Genomic DNA, 13,275 nt, shown 5'->3' with positions numbered 1-13,275 from the left:
GAATTGAATAATTCGAATTTTTCAAAAATTCGTTTTTTTCAAAAATAATTATATAATATTCTTAATAAATCGTAAATTTTTTTAAATAATTCGAGGCTTCAAGTGATTTGTGGACTCTATTATACAACAAAAAAATCTGATACTCAAAGATCACTAATATTTTTTATTGTAAGAACTTTTTTTTTAATTTTTTAACTTAAAAATTCAACTAAAAAAAAGTATGTTGTTTGTAAAATACTTAAAATGTACAGAGTGCCGAATCCCACGTTTGAACTTTTAAAAATTTCAAAATTATCTGAAAAATTGACGAATAGTTCGAAAATTCTAAAATTATTTGTCAATTTGCGAATTATTTGTAAATTTTCGAACTATTCGCACACCCCTAATACATATGTGTATATATTTCAGGGTGGGACAAAAAAAAATAGTTTTTTCATTAGTTACCGTGAAAATATCGTGTAAATTAGATCTTTGTTATAGACAATTTTATTCCTTACAAATAATCTATGATATCATTTGTTTGAATTCTGCATTGTTTTCTAGTTATTTTCATTTTAATGTCAACTCTTAAAATCGATCATAACATTTTTTTCAAGTTTGACTTAAAAATTGAAATAACTAGAAAATAATGCGGAATTCAAAATAATTATATCATAAATGTTTTTTAATGAATAAAATTGTCTACAAAGAAGATCTCATGGCATTTTGTGATAAGTCTGATAGTTTCACCGGAAAAGTAAAGAGATCTCGAAATGTACTATAAACTTGATTTCGAGCTTCAATAATTTCTGAACAGAAGGATCCATCAAAAAAATGATGAGACTTTTTTTGTAGAACGTTTCATTTCCTACGAAATTATATCCTGAGTTTAACTGTACTGAAAATTTCTTTTTTTTTTTGTGTTATTTAAATGGGAAATCAAAAATCACGAAGAGGACCCTTTTAATATCAAGAGCTCAAACTTTATCAGATTTTTTTTTTCAACTTTTTGAACGATATTTTCACGGTAACTACAGTAAAAAAAAAAAGTTTTTTTTGGCGCGCCCTAATATATACATATTTATGTACGAGTTTTCCCGGTTAGATATTAAAAATCTTTTTTTATATATTATCAAATGTTTACAGTATTATTTAATTACTGTATTAATTAAAATTGCACTTTATACAGTAAAAAACAAAAAAAATTAATTTTATATTCAAAACTATAATATACCGGGTACTCGATTCAAAAACAAACCCAAAGAAATTTATTTCTATAGAAAAAAAAAAAAAAAAAAAAAAAAAAAGTAAATCAACCATTAATTTTGATAAGTGTAATAAAGACAAAAATTGTAAAATTGTACAAATAAAATAAATAAACATAAAAATTATCATTTTACTATTTAATAATTAGTATTAATTATTATTAAATTACATAAATTAAAGTATAATTTTTTAATTTAAATAGATATTAAATAAATTAATGGAGAGGAGTTAATCAATGCGTCGTTTAAGTTATGAGGTAATTTTAATTTTGAAATATAAATAGGCAACGAAGTACAAAAATATTAATTGAATTGAGTTATTGGTGAATTTTTAAATAGTTATTAATATTAATAAGTCTATTAACGAATTTTATGAATTTATAAATCGTGAGTATTGAGTGTGAATGACCACTGATAAACTAAAAATAATAATTACTATAATAATTATAATAGAAAATGATAATAATATTTAAACTTACAAAATATAAAATTCAAAGGATTACGAGCTGTATATCCCACAAATAGTCTATTTTTTTTGTTTTCTGCATTGTTTATGAAATGAATGATGATTGAATGCATGTATATTACATATTTATACAGTAGATTTATAATATGTGCGGCAGTTAATATATTATACAGTAACTCTTATTTATCAAATGCACAATATTATTTTTTTGTAATTCATTTATTTTCATTTGTTCATTTATTATTCTTATTTGTTTATTTAATAATTTATTCATTTTTATTGTAGTTTAGCTTCTTCTTTAACTTTCCACTGCATTAATTCCATACAAGCAATTGCATCTTCACTGGAATCGTGACCTCCGACTGAAAAATTATTTTTAAATTAATTATTTTAGGGGAGAGACTAAATAACAAATCATTCGTTATATTATATTTATAAAATAATATAAGAAATTTTTGTTCTAAAAAATTTCCAATTTTAAATTAACGATTTCAAATTAACGATCTGTTCGAATATTTGAATACTTCACATAAAATTTTATACTTTTTAAATGTTTATATAGTTTAACATGTATGCTTATAAATTCATATATTTTACGTTTAGTGGTTTAAATTTATTATTATTAAAGCCAGTAAATATTCGCTTTTTATTTCGCTTTTTATTTTAAACTCATATTTTTAATTAAAAAAAAAAAAAAAAAAAAAAAAATAAAGTATAGAACTATATTTCTATTAATCTTAAAAATAAAATATCCAAGTGCAAAAAAAAAGTCACTAATAATCGAAGAGAAAAAATTTTGAAAAACATATTAAGAAAAAATCTTGTATAATGAAAATTTTTTGTTTAAAATTCGAATCTAATACTATTTACTAATTAAAAGTTTAGTTATACTGTTCAATTATTAGCACGCGTTTCATAAACCATCTATTGTTTTAATGTATTTAAAATTTTCGTTTTAAAATTAAAAATTAATAGCTCATAGAAAATTTTCAATTAACTAAAACTAATTAATTAAATTAAATACTTGGCATAAAATAATAATTTAATGTAAATTTTTTTTTTTAACGAGTATTCAAAGTATGGATTGATAAAAAATTAATTACATTTAAATTAAATATAATTATGAATTTTTTCAATACTTGTTTGTATAATAAATCGTGATTGGTTAAAAAATTAACTAGCTATAGTTTAAAGGCTGTTCGTAGACGACGTCCCTCCCCTATACACCCACATTTTTAAAATATTCAATGATATTGAATTGTTATAAAAATAAAATAAACATAAGTTAAGAAAAGGACAGAATGGCTATAATTTTTCAAAGAAACTGTTATAGTTGTTATCAATTTGGAATTAAGCGTTATTTAATAAATACTGCCAGTGAAATTCTTATGACAAGATTGTAATTTGAAATTTCAAATTTTCTAAGCTAAAATTTATTTGAAAAATTTCGTTAAACAGTTGATTAAAAACAATCATAAGGAATAACAATAGACGATTTATGATTCGATTTCAATTCCCCCATAAGAACTAGAAACCTTAATTGAAGAGTCTTTGGCATTTTCTGGAACCATAACAAAAGTCTGAAAATTTCGTGTTTTCAGAAATTCTAATTTGTCTATGAAAAAAATAATTGTCAAATTCACATTTACTCTACGAGTGCAACAAAAATAATTTCGTTTATTTATCTGAGTGTGAGAAAGGGGTCCAGTACCGTGTCACCATAAATAATTTTTTTTTCAAATCTATATCTGAACAAAATTATAACTACGATGCCCTTTTTACAAAGAGTCATTTTTTTCAAGAGACATTTTGAAAAATTGGAAATTGAATTCGGGTCTTGAGTTGGTTATTTTATTTTATTAAATTACTTACCATCATTTTGGATTATTTTACGAAGATACTCGGAGCATAAATTTTTCAATGCACGTTTCTGTGGATAACCATTTTTGTGTGGGAACACTGTACTAGTGTCCACGACAGTATTGTGAATAAGTTTAAGAGCTTTGAAATCGCTCTCTAAACTATGACCTATCAATATTGTTTTCTCAGAAAACATTGACAATAATGTTGCTTGTACATCTAAAAGTGTTGTTGTTACTCCCATCATATTTTCTTCCGTTATTCCAGAGAATCTAAACAAGTAAAATAATTGAGCTTAAATTTTATAACAATATTAGATTCATGAAGTATGAATTTTTAAAAATATAATAAATTAAAACTACCTTGTATTATAATCAATAATAGGATTATCGGGTTTTACGAGTGTTTCATATATAGTTTTACAGTCATCATTAATAACAGTTACTCGGGTCAGTTCTAAACCCTGTGTTGTGTAACTCATTTCACAATCGAGTGCATAAACTTTTTGTTTCTCAGTAGGGATATCTAAAAAAATAAAAAATAAATTACTAATAAAAATATGAGAACAAGATTTTAAACAATGAAATAAAATACTGTATTATTACCTTTAGGTAATGTTTGAACGTAACCACGTAAATTTTCATAGTCAACTTTATCCCAAACATGATTTTTAGCATCAGAACAACCAGTTGCTGAACCATATTGTTGACAACAACTGTATTTACCCTCACCACGAATAGTAAACTTACGTCCCCAATGATAAATACAATTTTCTTTTTGCACAGCAATACCATATTTATCTACCATGTAAGGCTTATTGCAACGACTGCAATATCTTTCATTAGGCACTTTTGATACAATCGATTGATTGCGTGTATTAATTGTATAAATTTTAGCTCGTCCCTAAAATAAATAATTATAAATAAATAAATAAAATAAATAAACAAAGAATAAAAATAATTACTTTTGTTTTGTCAGGATGAGGTCGTGGGAAACCGTTATCTCTGAGCTGTTGTTCAGTCATAATCCATTTTTTAAGAACATTATAAAGCGCAGAGCCTTTAAAATCAGTTATTATTTTTTTCGATTTAACAACACTCCAGGATCCTTTACTTTTACCAGCAAGTACAGCATCATGTGAAACAATTCCACTACTCGATGGCATTGAATCATCATCACCACCACATGTACTACTATTTTGATCTACTTCCTTTCTCAATCTGTGCGCAGCCAACATACAAGAATTTTTGTAGACCGTTAAGGCTTTGCAACGCTCGTGACACGCCAGCTCTTCACGTAATGCACGTTGCGCTGCGTCCTCACCACTTGTATATATTTGTATACAAATATCGTGCATAAGATTCACGTAATACTGACGAATATTCAGGGGAAATTTCTGGGTCGTTACTTGCAGTGGCTCTGGACGTATCAGTTGTGGTACCTAGACATTTTATTAATATTTTATCGATTATGAAATATTTTTTTTTTGCTGATATTAATTATAAAATTAAAAACAATATTAAAATTTCATATATATACATAATATAATTGCGCAATACATACTACTTGTGGAATATGAGCGACACGTACACCTTTTCGAGTCTGTGCCACTGTTTTTGATTCCACGGACACTTTTGCAATAGACTCTAACACTTTTTTTTTAGCTTGTTCTAAAGACTTAACATTGGATACCGGTGCTATTCTTATGCGATCTATAAATCATAATTTTTATTAACAACATTAATTAATATGCTATACTTAATGTATCAAAGTTATAAGTTATTTAGTAAATTAAAAAAAAATATCTTACTAGTTCCATTGACTTGTGATTTTTCTCCCGCAACAGAACTACTAAATACATCTTTGTCAGCAGCAACCGGGACTCTAGCAGCTTTACCTACAGCTTTATCAGCCGTGGCTTCACGCATCAATTTCCAGCGTTCATACATTCGTTGTTGAGGATTAGGTAATCGTTTTAATGGTTGACTTGGCAGATGACTTCGAACAACAGTACTGGCAGCTAGAGGATGTGCGACACGTTTCTTACCAATTTCTTCAGCTTCAGCTTCAGGATCAGCTTTAGTTTCATTTTTAGTAGTGACACCTTTTGGATGATCACTCTCTTGATATTCCTACATAAATAAATGACACATTTATTAATTATGTAATTGATAATAGTAAATATATAAATAATAAATTACCTGAAAAATTTTAAGACACTCTTCCTCAACGTCATGATCAGAATCACTTGTTTCCATCAATTCATCTTCATTAACAAAACCAGCATGGTCAAATTCATTGTTTGCAACATCATTATCCGAATCAATATCTATTACCTTATCAACTTCACTCGATTTATGATTTTGTGTATCATCATTACTTTTATTACGACTATTACTGTTGCTATTACTCTTGCTCTTTTTTTTATCTCCAGACTTGGAAGACTCGTGTTTATCATGCCTACTAGACTTGTGATGATGCGACCTATCATTTTCCTTCGAGCTCGAACTCTTTTCACGATCACGATGCGACCTCGACTTATCTTTACTCCTGGAAGAACTTTGTTTACTTTCCTTACTGTCTTTACTGCTAGACTTATCACTTCGTTTACTTGACGATCGATGCCGATCACTCGAACTCGTACTTTTTTTATCATCTTTTTTATCATTTTTTTCTTTAATATTATTATTACTCTTACTACTACTACTACTTTTACTTCTACTACTACTACTACGACTATTACTACTACTTTTACTATGACTACTACGTTCTTTACTTCGCTCATCATTAGTTTTATCAACAACTTTTTTATCATCACAATTTTTACGTGATTCAATATCATCAATACCTTCAAAATTTAATTCATTATCCAATTCACTGGATAATTTATTATTTTTTACATCATTTTCATTAACAACAATTTTTTTATCATTACAAATAGTCTTATCGGGTGTTTTTTGTACTTCTTTGGTTGAACTATTAACTTTATTATCATTACCATCACCACCGGTATCTTCATTTTCATCATCGGAAAATTTCGGCTCGATAGTATAATAACTTTTCATAGGATTATAATTTAACTGATGTGTATTACTACTAGCAGATATTAATATCTCATCTAGCATATTAAACTCTGGTTCAAATTCATCAATACTGCAATCATTTAATTGTTCTAATGATTTCAATGGCGCTTTAATCATCTTCGGTACATATTCTTCACGACGTTTCTTAGGTTTCGGATAATAAGCTTCTTTTTTACTTTTATGACTACCATAATTATTTGAATTATCATCATAATTTAATGTTGAGTCACTTTTAGATGTTGGTACATAACAATTATCAGATAATTTATCTTTATTGCTGTCATTCAGAGCATTTATTGTATTAATAGCTGTAGGTTTGTATGTTATTTCAGTAGGTTTTGTTTTTATCGAATCAGGTAGACCACTTAGCCATGGTTTAACACCATCATCAGATGTTTTTCTTTTAACGGCAACTTTACTTTCTCTAGTTGGCATGTAAACAGGTACAGCAATATGACGTTTTTTTAATTCGGAAATTGGTGTTGGATTGTAGACACATGGTGGCTTGGATATCAGTTGTGGCACACCGATATGTTTACCTATCGTCTTTGAAGTTAATGTCGGCTTAAGACCTTCAACAACTTTTGATACTATAGTTTCGGATACTTGCTCTTTATTACTGACATTCTGATCAGCTAAAACTTTTGTTACAGCTTCTGTAACAAGTTGTTGTATCGTCTGTGAATCTGTTGTTGTGATTGAACTATCTAATTGCAAATCGTTAGTGCTAGATGAGTTGATGGAGGATGAAATGGTGGTGCTAGTAGTGGCGGAGGTTCCTCTTTTTTGATTCCTCTCTGACTGTGAATCCAATGATGACACGACTGATGCTGACACTGATGAGGCATCTTCTGACGTAAAATAAATTTATTAAGTAATTATGTCACTTATTATTATTATAGATTAATATTTAATTGTTATGATAATAATATTACCTCGACGTAAATGTTTAAAGTGACAGTAGGGTCTATCACAAGAACCGTTGTCATAAAACGGACAAGTAATCGATTTAAAATAACCAGTCGATGGAAGCATTACTAATTCATCTTACTTGCAGTACAATTACGCATCCCATTGTTTTTTTTTTAATTAATTTTTTCTAAGTGTTATAAATATGTGATGTCTATTGTAAATTTTTTTTTTTATCATAAGGATAGTAGATTATTTATTTATTTGTTTAGTGCATAAAAAATTAATAATTTTGAAAAAAACTACTTGAGGTTACTCTCAGTACTCAGTTATGCTGGTCGTAATATATATGTATATAAATATATGTATATTTAGGCTGACGAGAGACTTTTGTTGAAAATTGAAGAAGACGCATAAAGATTCTGTTGTAAATAAAGAAATTTTACTTACCTTTAATTTTAAGGCTAGTGTACATTGATAAACATTTGTACATCTAGTTATGCGCAAGCGTGATTCCCGTTTTAAAAAGCGGCAATTCAAATATTCATGACAGTTGAGTCAGTACTACCCAAGTAACACATAGACAACTTGAAGATGTCTTTTAAAAGCATAAAACAAATATTTTTTGTCTCAAAGTCACTTATTTTGATATAAATAAAATATGCGGATGCTGGTTCTAGGAGACATAGAAAATATGTGATATTTTTCCTGTCTTAAAAAAGACACGTCAGTTAAAAAATCGTTTAGATGACTTATTTTACCACTATTTGTAATTTACTTTTTGTCGTCACTTGCGTCAAACGGGATATGTGTACGAGTGTGTAACACAGTTTTTTTACACAGTAAAAAACGAATCGTCAAAGTGTAAAAAAAGCGTATGTTAAATAAATTCTGAGTGTTAAATTTTCAACACTTTTGTGTGTCAATTTAACATACAATATTTATCTTGTTTCAACTGTCACAATCGATTGATTTTTTAACACACAAAAATGTTATTTTATACGAAAGTAACACTTTTTATATGTTACTGTGAAATCAACACACAAAATGTGTTAAAAATAATCTCGACCGAAACAAAAGAATTCTCAGATAATTTCAAGTAAAAAGTTAAAACTATTGCCTCGGTTGTCTTTCTGGGGGGCGAAGTACGACGTGCTACTCATCGTGTAACCACACTATTGTAATGATCAGCTGGCATTTTTTATTATTCATTTCATTTTATAATTTTATTGGATTAATTTTAAGAACATTTTAAGAAAATAATAATAAATGATTGTATGTATATATATATACATATTGAACAATACATGATATTATTATTTTTCTATTATTTTTACTAATATTATCGTTATTTTTAATATTTCACTGCTGAAGAATCAATTATCTACAGTTGTTTCATTGATTTTAACTTTACATTAAATAATGTAAAAAATATTTTTGAGAAGTGTCCAAGTAACACAAAAGCGTATGTCAAATTCAACACTCTTCAAGTGTTGCAAATGACATATATGAGTGTGTTAAAACTGAAGGTTACGTCTTCGAGAATTTTGACACTCATGACGTTTTACTTTTAACATACACGAGTGTAACTTTTTAAAAACAAACGAGGTACGTTAAAATAACATATAAATAAGTGTCAATCGATCGTTTTACGATTGACACGAAAGTGTCAATTTTGACGAATCCTTTTTTACTGTGTAGCTGCTACTGATTATTTTTTTCCGTGTAGAGCGTACAGGTACATTTAAAACATCATAAGTAATAAAAAAAATACTTTTAGAATATAAAATGGTTGTGAAATTTACAGATTACTGTGTTCACAATAAAATACACACTGTGTTCACAATGAAATGCATAAGTTATGAGGAATGAAAACCATATTTTCAAAATTTTTTGATTCCATCAAAACTTTCAAGGTTAACAAATTATTGGAAGAAATGATCAAAATATAAAATTTAAGGTCATAAATTAAAGCTTACTAAACAAGCTTTCAGATACTTTTTACAGAAATTATCTATAACTATTAGTTTTAAAGTTATATGACCCGTGTTAAAATATTTCAAACTGAAAAAAAAAAAAAAATAATTTTTTTTCTCGGCCGAAATTTGGCCGAAAAAAGGCCTAGGTAATGAACACCAAACCGAAACTCGCTAGGCCAAAAAAAGGCCGACAATGAAGCTTAAAAATGGCTGACGTCAGAGACGAGGATTTAAACTATTATTATCATTATTATTATTATTCTATTTAATTGCGTAGAATAAAAATAATTGTATTCATCAAATAGTTATTACTAATTGTCCGAGAAAATGCATTACATACGGCCATATATTAAAATTTCCAATATATACATGGCTATGTATAAAAATTTCAACTAAAAATTGAAACCCGACTGGTTCCTGTGCAGCACCCGAGTCGTGTGCAAGAAAAAATATGGGCAAGTACACGACTGGTTCTGGTGCGCACCCGAACCAGTCGTGTCTAACACCATACTCAGTCTGGTGCGCCACCCGAACCGCTACAACGGCAGCACCATAATCAGTCCGGTGCTAGACACGACTGGTTCGGGTGCGCACCAGAACCAGTCGTGTACTTGCCCATAGTTTTTTCTTGCACACGACTCAGTCGGGTGCTGCACAGGAACCAGTCGGGTTTCAATTTTTCCGTGTGTTGTTGAAAATTTAAAAAGGAATATTTTGCCGGTAAATCGCATGTACCACATAATAATATAGCTCTAATGAAAATTACTCGATCACTACAAGTTAATTTTATGTTAATTCCTTTAAATAAAATATTTAATTCCGGTTCAAACGCTTCAAGAAATAAATTAGGTATCGGCTTATCATTCCCGAATCATAACCCAGCGAGAATAATATTTTCTCTGCGAATCCTCATCGCATATTGCAATTCATTTATCCGTAAATAAAATGGCCATACAGAAACTTGCGAACTCTTGAATACCGGTACACCATCAGTATTCCAGGTATAAGATAATGCACCTAAGTCTGAAAAATATTCCTGTTGTTTTCGGTATACAAGGCCGTCAGATAAGTCTTTAAGAATATTCGGGTTATTTTCATTTTGATTGCAATTTTGAAAAATAGCATTATAATTATCAGGTCTATTCAAAATCATCTGAGTTTGTTCTACAATTGAGAGAGTTACGAAATATCAAGCTTTCATTTTCTTTTTACAAACGGCACAAATGTCTGACTGTTTTTTAGTGGAGAAGTACACGTGGGACAAAAATATCGTTTTTTGTGTAGAATCCCCTTGTCTGAAAAATTTTTTATAATAATACAAATTAATTTTTTGTAAATTTTGTTTTGGACAGTGTAAGCTTATGGCTTCAAAAATATCATCAATACATGAGTCAGAAAGATTGTTTCAAGGCTAAGCTCATCATAACCATCATACTCTCAGCAACTGTTCTCGGCGAACCTTCGTAAACAGGTCGTTCGTACGATTCATCTTCATAATTTAAATCATTATTGTTATATAAATTATCATTTCTAATATCTCTTTTTTCTTCGTTTCCTTCACCGTCATCTTCTTCTTCTTCTTCATCGTCGTCGTCGTCGTCATCGTCATCACCGCTGTCGTCTTCTTCTTCGTCGTCGTCTTCGTTATCGCCGCTGTCGTCTTCTTCTTTTTCTTCATCAGCTCCGTTATTATCTCCATTATCGTCATAGTTGTGGTCATCTTTATCGTCTCCACCTTCTTGTTCTATTGTTTCTCGATAGTTATCAACCCCTAAATTAAGATAATTAATGTCTTTTTCTAGATTTAAATTATCATCGACCATTAGCATTCCATTTGATAGAGTTTCGTCCATTGGCTCCTCAATCACTACTTGAACATCATTTTCTTTTGACGTAGACGGGAGTTTAGTGTCGTCTAGAATTCTGTAAAAAAAATTCTTGAGTACTTTTGTGAGTTATATAGATATACATATATAGCAGAAACCAATTTGCAACAAGATATCGAAGTCATAATGCAATGGCCTTACCTGTTTTCACGATGCCTAAGTGTAGTTGCATTTTGTACTCTCGGTGTTAGTTCGGTGACATTAAGTCCACATGATTTTTTATCGTCTAATACTTTTATACGTTTAATAAATTTATTTTTTGCACTTTCAGTAAGCTCGTCGAATCTTTTCCTCATTTTTATTAAATTAATAATCCGTTAAAACATGATGAGTGTGAATCTAGCAGACATCGCATTCAAAAAATTAAAAAATTAATAAGTGCCCTTTTTATAAATATTATTTTTTAAATTATTTACTCTATTTATTTATAGTTTTAAATTTCTCTGATAACTGCTACATTTACTCTCATTAAAACATGTGGGTTAGAATGTGTATAAACAAGAAGACTACAAATATATATATATATATATATATATATATATATATATATATTTATTTAATTATTTGTTTATATGTAATAATGTTATTACGCGCGTTGTTTTTTACGTTCGAAAAGTTGACAGTCGATTAAAATTTGACAGTTGGTTTTTAAATAATTTGACTTAATATTTATAATATTTAATTCATAAAGTTTAATTTTAACTAAAATGTCAAAAAAGTTTACTTTAGTTTATTGGATAAAATCCAAAAATATCCAAACATTAGAAACTACAAAAATTCCAGTAGCATTTCATTATGAAGGAGCAACAGTGCGATTAAAATATCAAGAAAATAAAAATAAAACGCTGCATCTTGATGCCCGACTAATTCGTATGAGCAGTAAGTTCTATTTGACTTTATTTATTTAGTAGATAGAATTTAATTTCTTTTCTCTAAAAAAAATGTAAAGATTACCATAACAATTTTCTTCGCACTAAAAAAGCGTTCTCTAAAAAAATATTAGCTCAAAGAGTAGCTTTAATAGAAGAAAAGAAAGAAGAGATAAATCGGAAAAGAAGCGTGGAAAAAAAACGTGGAGAAGAAATTATTAAAAACAAATCATTTTTAATAGACGATTCAGTTCCGGAAAAAAAAATAAAATAAAAAACAAACGTAGGTAAAATAGGTAGGACTGGAACGAAAACGGCTAGCAGAATATGTAAAGGAGATACCAAAAAAAAGTATTAATAAAAGTCAATTATCAAGTGAACTTATTGAAGACAAAGCTATATCAATAAAATTAAAATCTCGCGAAATAAATTCAAGCCTTAATGATGAAAATAATGAAGACGATGAAATATGAGATATGGTATCATCAAAAAATGTCTGTTTCATTCCTGGTGGTTTGTATATTTGTTTTTTTTTTTTTGCTCCTGTTGCTCCCACAGGAATTATCCAGTTGCTGCAACAGGATTTTTTCTGTTGTTGTCACATGAAAATTCTGTTGCTACAACAGGATTTTGTCCTGTTGCTTCCACAGGATTTCTCCTGTTGCTGTCACAGGACTGCGTCCTGTTGCAGCGCCTATTTTTTTCCGTGTATAGATTAAACTACAATAGATCTATACTTATTTCCTATTATTGTTTTAGTTACAACTGAGAATTTGGCCTTCCAAAAATTTATTTTAGCATCAATGGAGTATTCCTTGAAATCAGAACAGGGGATTATTGTTCAGAAAGTGTCAAAAGTATAATACATTCTTTCAAATAAATATTATTGTTAAGATTTATTTTAATAAAATTTATTTCACAGCTAACTAAAGAAGTTTTAACTAATTCTGCCGAGAAGGTATAAAATATAAAATATTTT

At 28.5% G+C, this 13,275-nt stretch overlaps 2 protein-coding genes across 3 annotated transcripts; both read right to left on the bottom strand.

Moving 5' to 3' along the window:
* Positions 1–1,468: 1,468 nt before the first annotated feature.
* On the bottom strand, positions 1,469–7,946 carry LOC103568963 (RNA exonuclease 1 homolog). 2 transcript variants are annotated; one of them, XM_008546018.3, is made up of 9 exons: positions 7,589–7,946; positions 5,772–7,504; positions 5,381–5,702; positions 5,134–5,282; positions 4,535–5,011; positions 4,176–4,473; positions 3,933–4,095; positions 3,583–3,842; positions 1,469–2,072 (listed from the first exon to the last, which is right to left on the bottom strand). In XM_008546018.3, exons 1-9 carry the CDS (start codon positions 7,686–7,688, stop codon positions 1,987–1,989), a joined length of 3,588 nt encoding a protein of 1,195 aa, XP_008544240.1. In that variant the 5' UTR covers positions 7,689–7,946; the 3' UTR covers positions 1,469–1,986. The 2 variants fall into 2 exon arrangements, with proteins under 2 accessions (XP_008544240.1, XP_008544241.1); XM_008546019.3 differs by having other exon boundaries at positions 5,772–7,501.
* A 2,466-nt stretch (positions 7,947–10,412) lies between these two features.
* On the bottom strand, positions 10,413–11,723 carry LOC106693483 (probable ATP-dependent helicase PF08_0048). The gene is made up of 3 exons (XM_014441344.2): positions 11,569–11,723; positions 10,977–11,464; positions 10,413–10,612 (listed from the first exon to the last, which is right to left on the bottom strand). Exons 1-3 carry the CDS (start codon positions 11,721–11,723, stop codon positions 10,413–10,415), a joined length of 843 nt encoding a protein of 280 aa, XP_014296830.2.
* Positions 11,724–13,275: the final 1,552 nt, after the last annotated feature.

The sequence above is a fragment of the Microplitis demolitor genome, chromosome 7 (assembly GCF_026212275.2).
Source record: "Microplitis demolitor isolate Queensland-Clemson2020A chromosome 7, iyMicDemo2.1a, whole genome shotgun sequence".
NCBI classification, from domain to species: domain Eukaryota; kingdom Metazoa; phylum Arthropoda; class Insecta; order Hymenoptera; family Braconidae; genus Microplitis; species Microplitis demolitor.
This window is presented reverse-complemented; position numbering and strand designations above follow the sequence as displayed.

Bases quoted from the DNA above. Each gene is read 5' to 3' on its own strand.
- LOC103568963 (XM_008546018.3), bottom strand. From the start codon at position 7,688: ATGCTTCCATCGACTGGTTATTTTAAATCGATTACTTGTCCGTTTTAT. The intron at 5,703-5,771 runs GTAATTTATTAT...TTATTTATGTAG, and splicing joins AGTGTCTTAAAATTTTTCAG to GAATATCAAGAGAGTGATCA. The intron at 5,283-5,380 runs GTAAGATATTTT...TATGATTTATAG, and splicing joins ATCACAAGTCAATGGAACTA to ATCGCATAAGAATAGCACCG.
- LOC106693483 (XM_014441344.2), bottom strand. From the start codon at position 11,723: ATGAGGAAAAGATTCGACGAGCTTACTGAAAGTGCAAAAAATAAATTT. The intron at 11,465-11,568 runs GTAAGGCCATTG...TTTTTTTTACAG, and splicing joins CTTAGGCATCGTGAAAACAG to AATTCTAGACGACACTAAAC. The intron at 10,613-10,976 runs GTATGATGGTTA...ATATTCTTAAAG, and splicing joins GCCGAGAACAGTTGCTGAGA to ACTTATCTGACGGCCTTGTA.